At 35.2% G+C, this 17,275-nt stretch overlaps 1 protein-coding gene across 1 annotated transcript; it reads left to right on the top strand.

Annotated features, from left to right (window-relative positions):
• The first annotated feature begins 4,507 nt into the window (after positions 1-4,507).
• On the top strand, positions 4,508-5,818 carry LOC136272352 (beta-1,3-galactosyltransferase 1-like). The gene has a single exon (XM_066073829.1). The coding sequence runs from the start codon at positions 4,544-4,546 to the stop codon at positions 5,624-5,626; it is 1,083 nt and encodes a 360-aa protein (XP_065929901.1). The 5' UTR covers positions 4,508-4,543; the 3' UTR covers positions 5,627-5,818.
• Positions 5,819-17,275: the final 11,457 nt, after the last annotated feature.

Here is a 17,275-nt window from a genome sequence, read left to right as displayed (position 1 = left end):
TAATCAATGATAATTTGAGCTGCAATATCGAGAATCGATGAGGGCAGTCATGTTTTAAATAGTTAGTATTGATTACTAATATACATAGTAAACAGGTCCTAATTTAGAATTAAGGAATCATTTTTCACCTTAGAAATCATCACAGGGGCCAAGCCCGTTTAAACAATAATTTCAATGTAACCATTTATGGTTACATTGAAATTAATGTTAAAACGGGCTTGGCCCCTGTGGAAATCATTAATTGAAATAAAATAGGTAATTGAGTTTAAAAGACGGACATTTTTACACAACTTTGATGCAGTGCAGTTTTGCATTTCACATTTTTAACCCTTGCAAAATTTAGAAAAAATAGATATCATGCCTAAATAAACTTGTTAGCATATCATATTTAAAATTTCGATTACTACAACAATCACACAAGACTCGATTTTAAATGCGCGTAATACTTCGCTTGGCGACTTATTTTCGTGACCGAGAATTATTAAACAAAACAATGCTTCTCAAGTGTTTCATTATATCTGACAACAAATATCGTATCAAAAATTGTAGCTTGCTCTTTTTGTTCGTAGATAATTGTTTAGTTTTCAAAATGCTTCAGTTCAAATTTGTGAGACGGATTTTTTCGATTCGTTCACGCTCTTTTCAACGCTAAATTATTTACATTGAATTAAGAAATGAATTTTTCTATTGATCGACGTATCAAAGAAAAAATTGACCGGAAAACTTCATCAATGCGCGTAGCGCATTTTTAATCATTAAATCCCTATATCATAAAATGTGAAGTGTCATTGGTCAAAAATGTAAAAAAAAAAAAATGTAAATGAAGCGGCACGTATGAATACAAACACCAACAGCAACAACATTCAAAATGGATGCGCCTTCAGCTGATGCAGAGCTATTGAGCAGAATTTAATAAATAAATAAATAAAACACAAATAGAGAGTTGAAATCTGAACCGGATGAATTGAAAACAGAGGGGAATACAATCGATGGCGCTTTAACGTAAGTTAGATCGCTGGAATATGCAACTTGGCATAACCGTGCAAGGGGACACAATCGTGGACAAAAATAGTTGATATATACGTGTCGACAAACGATGATTGTACAATGCATGTGCGACTATTGTAAATGTTGTGGTAACTAATATTAGCTTGTGATGTACTGAAATGATATGCCGCTCGGTAACCGCAGTGTTGCCGTGAAAGTGTATAGGCCTACAGCCTATGTTCGTTATAATAATTATTCCTGGAATTGGAACAGCCAACCTTGCCGTAAATGTTGATCGTTGATCCCAAGCAGACGAAGTCGTGAAAAGACGCTTAATTTTTTATTTCGTGCATTAGAAAATGTGTTTTGTTTATTTGAGAAGGTAAAACTTTCATTTTTGTTCAGGTTTATAAAGTTGTATTTCGTTTGCTGACAATTAAACAGACACAACTTAACATTTAGTTGACAATGTTTATTTTGGAAATTTCGGTTCCATAAATAGTGTTAGATCAGAACAGTTGAGAAAAGTAGATCCGGCGAAAGTTTAATGATGCAGGTATCAAAGAAATTTTTCGACCAATCAGAAGCGCCAATATCTCATCAAACGAATAAATATTAAATGATTGTACATTTCCTTTATGTTTGCTTTAAATCTGCTATGTTTATATTTCATCAACTCACGTCAAATCTGCATGCTCACAAGACTTAATATAATTAAGGGATATCCTGTGTATTGAAAACATCAGTTATTGTTTGATCTGATGTGTGACTTTTAAGGTTATTTAACTATATAATATCTACTGTGTTTTCTTGAAAAATAGTCATTAAAATATATTTATCCCATTTCAAAGATATATTATAGTGTAATTAGTTATTACCATATCCAAGATAAAATGCAATATGAAAAAGTCTTATCTTATATTCATATACCTTTTTTTTTTTTACTTTATGATTATTCCATGTATTATTGAACAACTCAGAATGTTACGAAACAAGGATGAAAAGCTTTCAAACTCACTTTTTCATACTCTCTTTCTAAATTTTACCATTGCAATTGTTCTCAATTTTCATAAAATGATATTGTGATATGTAGGGAAGAAACAATTTACCAATTTGGACCGATTGATGAATCTAATTTTAACAAGAGGCTTAAGGCCACATCGCTCACCTGAGGAACAATAGAGATCATGATAAATTCAGCTTAATGGAATATAATACAAACTATCTGGACAATTTAAAAGGAGGACTTTATGGAAGATTTGATCACGTAACCAACTAGTATTTATATCCCGATATACATCCAACAATGATACTTTATTTCTTATATTTACATTTGTTGCAAATTATGACAATAGCAATGCTCCATACTTTTTTGTGATGCCCGATAAATAAATATGACACTACTTTTGGCAAGACAACACTTTTTTATTATCATAAAGTGAAATATAAAAGAACATTCACCTGTACAATTGAAAAAAAAACGATAGAAGCTTGGCGGAATAGTACCACTTCTGTTGAAGTCGCAGAGCGGTTGGAAATTTGAAAACAAAGCGATTGAAAGCTGGGTTAGAGTCTACTTAGGCATATTCAGGGGAAACTGTATCGCAGAACTAGATTCAAGATCATAATGATTTTCCTCCGACATTATAGAAGAAAGAAATTTTAAGGTATCCGATCCATAATAGCCCAAGATTCAATGAATCTCGAGAAATGTTGTTTAGAAATATAAAGGCCTTTTCTAATAGGATTATTTTATAATCATAACACATGTTGAGCATTGCAGTTCTCAAAAAGAATCTAAACAATTGTCTATGTACATTGTATATGGGATGTAAACCTTTATCAAACTCAGAACCCCTTGTGACGCCCAAGAATTGTCCATGGGCAAAAGTCTCTACACAATTTAAAAGAATCATCCGGATGATAATTTTCTGAGAAGAAGATTTTTAAAGATTTACTCTATATAATCCTATGTAAACAGTTGACCCCATTGTGGCTCCACCCTACACCCGGCCGGGGTCATGATTTTCACAGCTTTAAATTTACATTACCTGAGGATGCTTCCACACTAGTTTCAGCTTTCCTGGCTAATTAGTTTCTGAGAACAAGATTTTTAAAGATTTACTCTATGTATGCCTATGTAAAAAAAATTCGACCCCTTATTTCGGCCCACCCTACCCCAGGGGTCATGATTTTCACAACTTTGAATTTACAAGCTAATATCTTCTATTTATTATTATAAGCATTTCCATTCTTAATTTAATAAAACAGACGATTTCTACGCATCTCTGAGCAATATTATTGCTAAAGAAACAAGTCACATTGCGACGGCAGCAGTGATTGAATTCCAAATCACTGTAAATCAACTTTTATTCGTGTGCGATAGATTTTCGCGATATTCGCGAGAGCCAGATCGTCGCGAACATTTCTCACAAACACGGGTAAAGATCAGTCTGAGACGTTTTATTGAAGTTGGGCGTCTAAACGGCGAATATACATAAAATTGGCGTGAACGTTTTCGAATAATTGCTTGATTAAAACTATATGATGGAAAAGGGTCAAAAGCTACACTTAATCGTTTTTTTTACGATTGTTTCACTAAAAATTAAAAAGCGACTAAATATCAAGTACTTTTTTCACACAAACTGATTTTAACAGTTTTAAGATATATACAGGATGACGGTAAGAGAAGTTTGACAGTAAGTTGACTTATGGGAAGAAATAACTCATTTTTTCCCATACAAATTCAAGGATGGAATATATATGTAACTGTTACCATTTTAGAAATAAATTGAAAAGATGAAAAATGAAGAACAGTTCATGTTTTCCGTTCGACTGAATATCGTTTGTTAGTTTACCAGGAATGAACGAATGATGCAATTAGCTTCAAAATTTTTACGTTAATAAAAGACACATTGGTTTATTTTAATGATTTATCTTTATATACATATACACAAGAGAGTAAGAGTAAATGTCTCAATTATTTGCGAACAACCCTCGTATTTGCGGAAATTAGTCATCGCAAACCAGTTTATTTCTTGTTAACTGCGAAATAAGTTCGTCGCGGATAAAAGTTTGTTTACGGTCAACGGGTTTTGAGAAACATTATATTATATATTATATCATGACAAATATTCTATATTCTCAAAGTGCGTTGCCACAGGGTAACCGGCAAATAGTACGTACAAGCAATGCCTAATGAGGCGTATCTGATATTAATTAAACCTGTATAGGATAAAATGACTGGGTACATGTTAATTAATCCAGTGTTGTATCCGAAATCAAGGTGTAAATACAAGATACTGGCGAAGTTGTACCACGTGAAAATCTAAAAGGTGATTTTTATTTATTCTACATTAATATTGCTAGATACATGTATCACAAAACTACATAATATTTATTTTAAAAAACTAGAAAAATTAACAACCCAAGACTGATCTGTTAACCTAATGATTGAATAACTATGAACCTAGAAATGTAATGAAATAAACGTTGACTGTTTTTGGTAACCAATGGTATATACTGTAACTAGTGTCTTTCTATTTATGTTTGTGGGATGACCATAAAAAACCTGATGAATAACTTTCACCACCGACGTCTTGCTTGGTTTCTTGGTGTCCTCACAACTACATTCATCCTGATTGTCCATCTCTTCAATACCCCAGGGACAGTAATATCACGATCCACAGCTTCGTTTAGATATCAGCGAGTTAATAGTGATGACAAAAAAATCTACTCCCAACCGATTTCTGTTCTGAGAACTGACACCACAGATCCACAGGGAAACACAGGTTATCCATTAACTCTCGTGTCTCCATATCTCATCAACAATCCTTCCATCTGTAAATCCGACTCCAAACTTAATTTCCTGTTCATCCTTCAAACATCGACGGATCATTTCAAGAGAAGGCGGGCTATACGTAAAACCTGGGGCAATACTAACATTTTTCGCAATATAAGTTTCCGAATTGCTTTCTTCTTTGGACAAACTAGTGACAAGGAAATTCAGATGATGCTCGAAAACGAAAGCACTGTGTATGGGGATATCATACAAGGCCAGTTCATAGATTCTTATCACAATCTTACCCATAAAGGAGTTCTAACATATCGTTGGATAAGTGAATTTTGCTCCAATGTTGAGATGGTTGTGAAAGTTGATGACGACATGTTTGTGAATGTGTTCAACCTATTGGAATACTACCTTCCGCTGTATCATAACGCTTCGCGAAAAATTATGGGTCATTTAAGACCTAAGGGTACAAGCCGTATAATGAGAGAAAATGGCAAGTGGAAGGTTCATGCAAATCAGTTTAAGAACATGACGCATTATCCAGTGCCGTACTGCAATGGGTATTTTGTACTGATATCTGCTGATATTATTCACCCAATGTACAAAGCCGCATTTTCTACACCATTTTTCTGGGTGGAAGATGTTTACTTGTATGGATTGCTTCCGGCCAAAATTGGAAATGTACAATTTACATCAATAACAGCCAATTTGACCTTGAATCAAGAGACCGGCATGAAATGTTACACAGGGAATACAACATGCAAGTATCTGGCTTCCCAAGCCGAAAAACAGGGCTACATGGAGTCAATGTGGTTTGCAGCCTTGAAAATGTATCGCACAATTGCCTAAAAGTTTGTTTCTAACAAACTTCTTATGAACAGAGAGAGAGAGAGAGAGAGAGAGAGAGAGAGAGAGAGAGAGAGAGAGATTAAATGATCAATAAAATGATCGATTCATGTATTACCATCACTAAGAATGTTATATGTTTTCAATAAAGCCATAGCTATCACTGTAAGATAAAATAATAAATATTCCTGAATTAATGTAAAACAATACAGAACAATATAAGAAAACTTATCCGTGTGATTGTGTTAAAAAATGTGAAGCCAATATAATTTCTATACAGAGATACGTGTTTGTAAAATTGTAACATGAAAAGATAACGAAATGAATAATATAGTCTGTCCCAACATATTTATGCTGCATTTTTAACGATTTTCAATAACAATACACATACCTTTGACAGCAGTGCAATTAAAATCGATTAAAGGGAAAATTCCCAAGATAACTTCATTCACACATTATCATTTTTCCCTCGTAAAAATCCACAGCAACGAAAACAGATTTCCTACGGAGATTTATAATGGGGAATGTTGACATCTTTTCTCCATTCGGAAGTACTCGGGACACCTCGCGCAATTTTTCAACGTTATCATCCGGGCGTCTGCATCTCCTTAGCAATGGAAAAACCCCGTAGAGTTTTGATTTTTACCCGTGTATTGATACCTGACAAGCTAGAGGGGGCGTTTCAAAGGGGAAATCTTGGGATTTTTTCATACTATTGAATGAACATCGTCTGAACCAAGAGGTATTTATAAATATCGAATAATGTAAGGAAATATGTGGCAAAAATATCTTGGGGCAGACTATAGTTTAAAGTTTCCGTAACCAAACTATTACACGACTCATATAAAATATGTCTATCTTTATTTTATTTTCAAGTTTTCCAACGAAATTAAATGTAAAATTGCGATACACTGTATAATAGAAAGTAAGGAAGTATCTTATGAGCACCGAGCCGGATACACACTTCTGATTTCATCCGTGACAAGACCCGCGGGCAGCAATCAACGGAGTACATTTCGTTGACTTTTCGTTGGTTTTAGGCATGCAGCTCGACGCGTCATGTCTGAGCCAAACCCAGTAAGATGTCGTCTCTGCTGCGCCTACTAAATGTCCTACGGTCATACGCACTGTCGACACCATTCCTAGCTTCGTAAACAGCTCCCACATTGGCTGAGCTGACAACCTCGGCAAGGAGTATAAAAATCCTTCTCCCTGCAGTCTGCATTAGATCCGTGCACTTCATGTTATGTTCTTTCTTTGGTACGTCGCGTCGCAGGTTTCCTCCAATGGTACTGTCAGCTCTATGGCAAAAATTGTTTTGGCTAATTTGAATCACAGCACCAGGTTTGGTTGCACAGTTGTTTCTATTACGTCTGAAAAGACTAGTTTCTTAATATGGTCTACACTCGGTTCCCAGTCTCCCCTGTGCCGAACACTGATGGTTTGCCAACCTTATTTTCAGACTGCACAATCTCCTTGATAAAGTAGTTGCCATCTTTTTTCTTACTGTTGTCAATTTTCTTCTTCATATTGTCCGCTAGCTTTATCAAGTCTTTGTCGTCTCTTTACCTTTACCGTCCTTATGTTAGTGTAACCGAGAATTCGGAAAAGATATGAGCCATTGCGCTCTCTTCTTACACTGGTTTATATGAACGATCCTACTGTTGTGGATTGGCCGGTGATTATAAAGTTCTAGTATCATACACCGGTCTGATCGTAAAAGAAACACATCCTGACACTCTGCTTGCTGACTTCTGCTGTCCGTGATCTGATGATTTCTTTAACCTTTCTTTTCACCTCTCCTTGTACCATACTCCTATTCTCCGACTTGTCAGCCATTGCCCAAAGCTGAAAGTGTGACACTCGAATCCCTTTCTGCTTGTGCACGTGTTGCCGAGTATATCTCAAAATTCCAACATGTTCTCTGCTTTGTCTCCTTCTCACATTGTAAACCACTTGCGACCTGACCATGTTTGGACTCCTGCGTTTCCGAGTCACTGCTCTAACAAATCATGTAACGTCATCACCAGTCTGCATTTGGTCACCTTGAATTCTTCAGCCACTTCATGACTTCAAAGTCATTTACTCCCTTTTCCAAACTCTCTTCCACTGTCATCGCTATCTCATATATTAGTTAATACCATCCACATCAGTGTCTGCTGATTACTAGAAATCCAAGCTTCGTAATTTTCTGGTAGCCCTCTTGTCTACTTTCTTATTATTCATATTAAATAAGCTTGTTTTGTTGTCCACAAGTGTTTGAATTTTTCATGTTTTAGAGCTTCATATTAAATAATTTGCTGATCTTGATTTCTCTGATTTTAACTTCATGTATGCATATGTTACAGTTTCATCCAATAACGCAATGACCCGTCTAGATTGTACGTGTGTAGTTGTGGTCCTTGTTGAGTCAACCATGGAGCCTTTTATCGGTATTTGGTACTTTGTACCTTCTGATGCTGCTGTCGTCATCAAGCTCAGCATCCATCACAAATACATGCAACATTGATGATATTATGCAGCCTGTCATACTCCCCTTTTTAATTTGATGCCATACTGTCGCAAAAGCTCCAACAGAAATCTTAATCTAATTGCATTAAGGTCCTGACAATATATTTTTATGCAGTGGTTCATGGTAAGTGTCCACCGCCATCTATATTAGCTTATACAAACTGAAATATATGCATTTACAAGGTCAAGCCAGACCGCATTAAGTTTCCATTTAGCCGTTTTTGCCTCTCTGATGTCCTAACGAAGATCTCTGCAGTTGGTGTACCCAAAGCGTCATAAAAAAACCTTGGATTCTATCCCTCTTAATTTATGTGTTGATACATTTACTTTTCACCATGTAGTTTGATAGCCTATTAGTTTACACTGCAAGAAACATATAACAAGATATATGGCCCTGACTGCCCAATGGTTCTTAAGCGTTCTTCTCCTTTGACACAAATCAACCCTCTGCCTATTTCTACCCCTCCGGCGCTGTTCCCTTCTTCCAAATGACTCACAATTCCTGCATTTTCCGGACTATCTTGGTCACACTTCTTGTATAACTTGTATGTTACCCCATTGAGACCAGAAGCAGACCCAGCGCAAGCCTTCTTTACAACAGTTGTAATTTCATTCCATGGACCAGAATGGGTTTCCTTCCGGTACTGCGCATTTGAAAGTGCCTGAACTTTCACTTTCTAACTTTTTGTTATTTCAAAAAGCGTGCGTGATCTCTTGTACTCTCCTTTTCATCATCTTTATTCTCTCTGCCCGACTTAACCTTACCAACACTGATCATTCATCGTCAGTTAACACTAAGAGCTCCATCTTCTCCTTCTAAGACCGTTTAAACTGCTTATTAAGTTGTTGCAGTTCTCCTTGGCATTATCTTAGCTTGACCTCTCTCCTATTGTTACCTCTGTAATAAGGGCAATTGAGTATTTCAACGCTGTAGCTGTTTCGATGTTCCCTAACTAAGACTGTGGCAAGGGAAACTGCCCATTACTACCCGTCATTGGTTTATTTCTGGTATCGAACTGTCTATCCAGGGTCACCAGCCTTCAATTCTTGGTAGCAATGTAGTCTTAAATGGCTTTCAATGGTTACTTTCTTTTTAAAGACAAATTAATGACAGTAAAACACAAGAAAAGAGCGATAAAACAAACAGATAAGGAAAAAGGGACAAAAGAGACAGAGGAAGGGAGATAGAGATTAAATGATCAAGATCTATCACTGGCTGAGGCTGATGTAACCGTATGTAGTAACATAATCAAACGGGCTAAATGTTGAGGTATGTCAAATACACGACGTTTAATCAATATTGTCAACATCGCAGTGTTGGCCAATACTGAGTAGACATTGTGTTAATATCATATTAGCATAATAATTAAATTTGCATTTGCAGCGTACCATATATATATATCCTTTGTTTTGCCTCGGACTAGAATGTTTCGACGTTATTGGATGAATGGCGTCGCGTGATTGCCTTATAAATTTCTTTACACGGCGAGCGTCAAAATTTATACGGCAACATGGCGGACGTAACGTTATTTAAGCTGATTTTTTACACAAATGGTCAACCATACCTTTGATTTTTAAGCTCCAAAATATTTAGATTGCCCCCTTTAAATTGCCCGTGACGTTATATTATGATCCTACAATATGGCACCCAGGTTTGCTCAGACGACTGACGAGGAACGTAAAAAATTAGAGAATTAAGCTATGAATTTTAATGTTATGTATTATCTTTTGTTTGTTTACATATCAAACTTTAGGTCCTGGACAAAACAAAAAACAAAAAAACTCCGCCTCGCCTTCTATGGACTTTACCGGTCCCACAAATTTCTGTACACAGTCAGTAACAAACCTAATAAGTAATAGTGTACATTTTCGATATCGCAATGTTGACCAACATCGAGTCGACATTGTGTCCACATCGTGTGTCTTGTTTCCTGTTTACATCGTCGACATCGCAATGTTGATCGACATCGGGTCGACATCGTGTTTACATCGTACCTCATATTCTGTTTACATCGTCGACATCGTCGATATCGCAATGTTGATCGGCATCGAGTCGATATCATGTATACATCGTGTGCCTTCTTTTCTGTTTACACCGTCGACATTGCAGTGTTGATCATCATCGTGTAGACTTCGTGTCTACATCGTACCTCATATAACCTGTTTACACCGTCGACATCGCAAATTTTGATTGACATTGTGTAGACATTCTGTCTACATCGTACCTCTTATATCCTGTTTACATCGTCTACATTGTCGATATCGCAATGTTGACCAACATCGAGTCAACATCGCAAAGTTGATCGACATCGAGTTAACATCGTGTCTACATCGTACCTCTTATATCCTTAATACATCGTCGACATTGTCGATATTGCAATGTTGAACAACATCGAGTCGACATCGCAATATTGATCGTCATCGAGTTAACATCATGTCTACATCGTACCTCTTATATCCTGATTACATCGTCGACATTGTCAATATCGCAATGATGACCAACATGGTGATATTCTATATGTCTTACACTGTATATTTCTACTTACGATGTAGACAATGTAAATTCGATATTGGTTCAACATCGTTGACATTGCGATGTCGACAATGTCGACGATGTTAACAGCAAAGAAATATCGGCAATGTTGACGATGTAAACTCGATATCATTTCAACATTTTCGACGTTGCGATGTCGACAATGTCGACGATGTTAACGGCAAAGAAATATCGGCAATGTTGACGATGTCAAATCGATATCGTATCAATATTGCATACATCGCGATGTTGACGATATCGAAAAAGAAATATGTATTGGACATGAAAATGTTGTTCTGGCTCATCCTATTGTGATTTCATTTCAAATCATCTGGTTCTGCACAGGTACCTTGCTGCCTGATATTGTTAATAATGTTACTTCCTCTATGTCTTGTTGTTTAATTTTAAGGCTTGGTTTTTGGTTGTTGTTTGCCTTGAGCACTTGGTATTCTTGGTCTTTATTCTGAGCCCAATTTCATTAGCTACTCTGTACTTCAGCATATTTTCCCTATATCTGTTAAGGTTTTGTGCTGGCAGAGCGGTGTCATTTGCAAAGTCTCGGTCATCAAGCTGTGAGAATTATGTTCACTGCTAAGAGACGGCAATGGTGAAAGTATTCATCCTTGTCTTACTACTGGGATGATGTCGAAGGTGTTTGTTGATGAAATTGATGAAAGGGAAAATTTCCAAGATAATTTCATTTTTCAACGTTACCATCCGGGCTTGCTGCAATGCCAAATCTCTGTAGACATCACATTTTTTTAGCCGTGTATTAAAACCTAATATGGTAACGGGGGCATTTCAACTAAAAAATCTTGAAAATTGTTCATACTTTGGAATAAACATCGTTTGAACCCTGAGGTTTTTATAAATATTGAGTAATTAGGAAAAATGTGAATCGAGGATATCTTGGGACAGAGTATAGTCGAATAAAATACATGTAGTATGGCGTCATTACGGCTTAGATGCATATGTTTTATAAATACCTTTTTTTGAATTATCAAGAAAAGAACTAAGTTGCGAAATCAAATATAAGTTATATGCTGTGCATGTATAAAGTGCACATGGTTGTTGTGTCATTTGCAATAGCTAAGGCGTGAAGGTTAAGAAAGGCTTCCTCTATTTATTTTTCTTTTGTATCTAGATTTTAGGGTCTGGTAAATAGAGTTTTATCTGCGTTGTGAAAAGTGGATTCCATTTTAAAATCTGGTTATTTTTCTTTAAAGAACAATGGTGTTTATTTTAAAATCTGTATATTTTTGCCTTTAGCAGGAAAACTTAAGTACGGATCGCGTAAAATTTGTTTAAAGCTTTTTTCAATGTAAGATTTATATTATAAAGTATTTCCTTTCATAAACACGGGAAAAGATTATAGGATGATTATCTCTGAGCGAAAGGCCCAGGGATAAAGTTTCCTCGATGTACGCTAGGGTATTATACCAGAATGTTAACTTCTTAAAAGACTTGAATTGAACTAATTAAAGCATATATACAGGTAATTGCACTTTATTCTTCAAAGAACAATGCTGTTTATTTCAAAATCTGTTTATTTTTGCTAAACACCGTAAAAATCGTTTAAAGCTTTTTCAATGTAAGATCTATATTATAAAGTATTTCCTTTCATAAACACGGGAAAGGATTAGATCATCATCTCGGAGCAACTGGCCCAAATTTGAGCAAAAATTAAAAGTTATTTAATGTTCACGAGAGGAGATGTAAAATTTTCTTGCAAATCTGTTCTTTTTAAAAAACCACATTCACCTTTACTTTTAATAAGTATTGATTATCTGTTCATTTAACTTTAACATAGGGCACAATTACATTTTATCTGAACTTGAGATTGTATTGATAAATGCTATTACTTTCACAAAATATGGATAAGGGGTATTAGTTTCACTTTTCACTATGTTTCATTAAGGTAGTAAAGACGGAAAAGTCGATATCAGTGTTATTTCCTTTCTACGCGTATATTTCAAACGTTAAACCAAAGATGTCAACTATTCGTATCACCAACAAACTATCAAAGAGTTTTTTTGAGATAGATATTCTGTCTAGATAAACTAAATCTTCAAAAAAGGGCATTAGTAAACATTTACTATTCGAAAGATTTTCACTCTATGCAAAACGCATTTAAATTGAATATTGACCATTTTCGGTGCAGGCTAGGATTTTGATTCTTCTCTTCTTTCTACATGCATCAATACTAACGTGAAATATCCTGAAACACAAAGAATAAGTATTACTCTCACTCCATTTATCAGCTCCTTTTAACAGGCATTTCAGTAGAATTTAAAGGCAACACATGTAAATTCATGTTTTACCTGCGGTTTTTAACGCGATTAAAGGTGACCTCATATTTGTAATGGCCTTGACTCTCTACAAGTTCATAACGTTCAGGAATGTCGATTTCTAAAGACGAGTGTCGTATTCGTTAAAAAAGTATTTTGATAATTCTTCTCTTCTTTCTACATGCATCAATTCTATACGCATATTCTTATAAATAGAGAATTCCTTTTCTTGAGATTCAAAGAAAAAACTTCTGTTTGTAACTCGGTTGAACAAAAGCTTTGTAGCAACCTCTAATGATCACTGTCCACTTCAGATATAATGTTGCATTAGTGGTCAGGATGTTGACCACTAATGATATAATTTTATCATAAACGAACAACCTAACCGTCCGCTTATGATATAATTTCGGATTTATATCATTAGTGGTCAACATCCTGGTCACTAATGCAACTTTATATCATTAGTGGAAAGTGTATCACTAGAGGTTGCTACAAAGCTTTTTTAGAGATTAATTAAAACGACAACAAAAAAATTCTGAAGTGTCGAATAAATACGTAATATAAAAGTTATTTTTTAAAGTACATGTATTGGTAATTTCATTATTTGTATGCAGGTATGTGCATGTATATCTATATGAAAATTGATTGTGAAGTAAACAAATTGATATCAAAAGGCTGTGTTCTACAAAATGTATTTGTCATAATACAGGCGTTCTGCAATTATTTATAACATGTTCGAAATAATGCTTAGAACTATGGTTTTTCCCTACCATCACACAATAGTCTTTAGATAGTGCGATATTTGTTCCGGTATTAAGCATTTTTCTCGTCATGATGTAGAAGTTTGATGAGTCTCTGGAGCTAAGGATGGATACTGCTCTCAAAGACTAACGGTTTCACTGAAAAAGATGAAGCCTGCAGTGGAAAAAATATGGTTATAAATGTACATATAATATGATTGCATGAATGTTTTTTTTTCTATTTCAAACTGGGTTATACGTCATCTCACTTAAATAAATTAGAGAATAAATTAAATTAATTTCAGAAGACTATTTATCAAAGTAAAGAGGCGATTTGCATACTAGTATATATATATATATATATATATATATATATATATATATATATATGTACATGGATGCATAAATGTGCAGTGACTGCGATAATGTTTCTATAAATTAGGCAGACTCTTTCCCCTCCCACTCAATCACATTCTTGTACTCCAAAGGTTTAATGTCGGTGTATATAATTTCCCTTTCTATTTCAAACTAGGTTTTACGTTTCACGTCATCTCACTTGAATAACATATTAACTCTCAGTTCTATTGCCTTTACGTCAGCAAAAACAGAAACCAAAAAACATGCAATTCGCGCGCTCTGATGATTTTTTTTTGGGGGGGGGGATTTTTGCCGTGGAGCATTAAAATGATCTCCAACTATCACGCAACAAAAGCAATGAAATGAGAGCTTTAGGCATAAAATATCTCCTCAGTTTTAATTTTTACAATCCAATTAAATTCATATACTGTTACGCTGCCATTCTCAAATTTAATGATAAGTCTGAATTATTAACCATTTGTGTGAAGAAAAATATCACTATCATGCAATTAGTTTAAACTGTGCAATATAATATTTAATCCCTCAGGGTGTTACATTATCCAAGCAATTTTGCCCTTTAATCAATATTATTTTCTAGGAGCAAGAAATAACCTTTTATGTCAGTATTTCACATATGTACATATACAGTATGTAGAATTGTTCAATTTGTAGGAACCTTGCCATCCGAACTGTAATCCGATCAAAGAGAGATAATCTAGATAATGTTAAAAAAACCCAACATACCATACTCGTTGATGTAGTGGAGCAACAAAGGTAGAAAATGTCGCTTATTTTTTTAGTTAAATTGGCCGGTATACATCACGGCTGAAAGTTATGTGTTTCTTTAAGTTATCACCCTTTTCAAACAGTTTTGTCCGGTCGTTTTTTGTTCAAGTCAAATATATAGCGGGTTATGTAATTTTTTTCTGCAATGATCGCTACATTCATAACCTACATGAATCATCAAATAAAGCATTTTATTGTTTATATATACATCTTCCTTTTAACAAGTTAATAAATTGATTGTAAAAAGTAAGTAAAATTCACTAAAGGCCCTATCACACCAAGTTGCGATCCCACAGCGTGTTCATGGCGTTGTAAAGTACATGGAATCGCCGTAGGATCACAGGGGCTCGTCACGAAGTTTTTTCAACCTTTTATATATAACACCTCTATACTATAAAATACACAAGGGAGGAATCAAAACTCGAAAAAATCGCTACCTCCCGATTTCGGTCGCCTCGTATTAATTCTTCTCGGACGTTAAACCCTGCACTCTAGGTATCATTAGATCGGGAAAGGACCATAGTTTTTAGGAATACCTGCAAAATTTAAACATCGGCAACAATTTTAGAAGTTTTCACGCATTTTCTTCCAGTTTACACTCCGGTGACACTTTCTTCGATCAGATTGATTCAGGTTGAAAAAACTTCGCGACGAGCCCCTGTGCGTAGGATCGCAAGAAAAATTCAGAAAAAATGAAAAAATGTAAAATTTTATTTGAAAATTTTACAAGTGAAGATGTCACGGCGTCCTGACGGCGACCGCGGCGTTTCAACGGAGCTCTCGCGGCGTGTGACTGCGTTTCCACAGAGTTCTACTTCACCCCTGCGAATGTTATTGTCATTTAAATTTCAGACCACGTGGTTTTATTTGACCCTTTCAGTTCAACTATTAGAGGGGAAACAAGATCGCATCGACAGATACTGAGGCAACCACACTAATGATTCTTAAATGTTTAGACAATATACATAGTGAAGTGATGACATCCTAAAAAAAATATTTTTAGTTTTGTAAATTGAGATACTTGGTGTTAGGACGTATTTTCCTTATTGTTATACTTTCATGTTAAATACTGAAATCCGATTGGTTAAGACGCAGTTAATAATATTTACTATTACCCTCAGCGTTAGCAACGCACTTGGCAACGGGTAACATTAAAAAATGTTACATGCGCGAAAATTATGCGCGTACGGTTCGCTGTAGAATTCACGTTATTCCTATATAAAAGCAGTAAAATTTTCTTAAAAATTTTAAAAAAGACATTCAGTATAACAAAATAAATAGTGCCTGTTTGGGAGGATAACAGTTGAAATTGACACCCCTCGAAAACCATTGTCAACCTCCGCTTCGCGTCGGTTGACAATGGTTTTCTCGGGGTGTCAATTTCAACTGTTACCCTCCCAAACAGGCACTATTTATATAATAACACACCCTGATTCGAACAGCTTTGTCCCATTTTAGAGATTTCTCATCAAATCAGTTTTATAAGACAATTAAAGGGAAGAAATGAGCATTGTGTGTATCTATCTATCTATCTATCTATCTATCTATCTATCTATCTATCTATCTATCTATCTATCTATCTATCTATCTATCTACAGTGGGGCCTCAGATATCCGGACGCCAGATAACAGGACGCTTCAGTTTACGGACGATTATATTTAAGAACAGATTTTTTATACGTTATTTTGTCTCATTTATCCGGAATTCCGCGTTCCGGATCCGGACGGTCTGTTTTTACCACAAAACACTGATTTACTACTAATCTTGCTTCATTTAACTGGACGGTAAAATTTGATGATACCCTACTCAGTACAAAAGATTACCCCTGTCAATGAAGTTTCACACCTTTTTTACGTGCTAGACCCCCATGAGTAGCTTGTATAAACACACTGACTTCCAAAATTGCGAACAACAGTGTATCACACACATATCACACTTGGACACAAAGAATTTAGCTAGATTCGGTTATCATTATTGTCCGGTTAATATTTAATGACAAAATAATAAAATAAAAATATTCATATCAACAGACAACTCTAGCATGTGTTGCTATATGGTATGAAAGGCAAAAAAACTAGTATCAACACTGGGAGCCATTGTATACAAATACAGTAACATTCACGATAACAATAGACACATTTAAGATATCCGGACGCTTCACCTATCCGGACGATTGGACTTGGGAATGAAAGGGTCCGGATAACTGAGGCTCCACTGTATCTATCTATCTATTTATAAAATTATGTATAGCATATATAATTATCTTTCGTATTTTATAGATTTTTGTCAAGATTACAAAAAATGAATTATATTTAATTAAGGAATGAATTCAATATCTATTTGTTTTATACGATATAAAATGGTTTGCGGCAGTTTACGCTTTATAAACCGCGTAAAAAAGCGTAAACTGTTTCAAACCATTTAAATCGTATAAAAC

Source organism: Magallana gigas, chromosome 2, assembly GCF_963853765.1.
Source record: "Magallana gigas chromosome 2, xbMagGiga1.1, whole genome shotgun sequence".
Classification (NCBI taxonomy): domain Eukaryota; kingdom Metazoa; phylum Mollusca; class Bivalvia; order Ostreida; family Ostreidae; genus Magallana; species Magallana gigas.
This window is presented reverse-complemented; position numbering and strand designations above follow the sequence as displayed.

What these genes read in the sequence shown, in the direction of transcription:
- LOC136272352 (XM_066073829.1), top strand. Translation starts at nt 4,544, where the DNA reads ATGACCATAAAAAACCTGATGAATAACTTTCACCACCGACGTCTTGCT.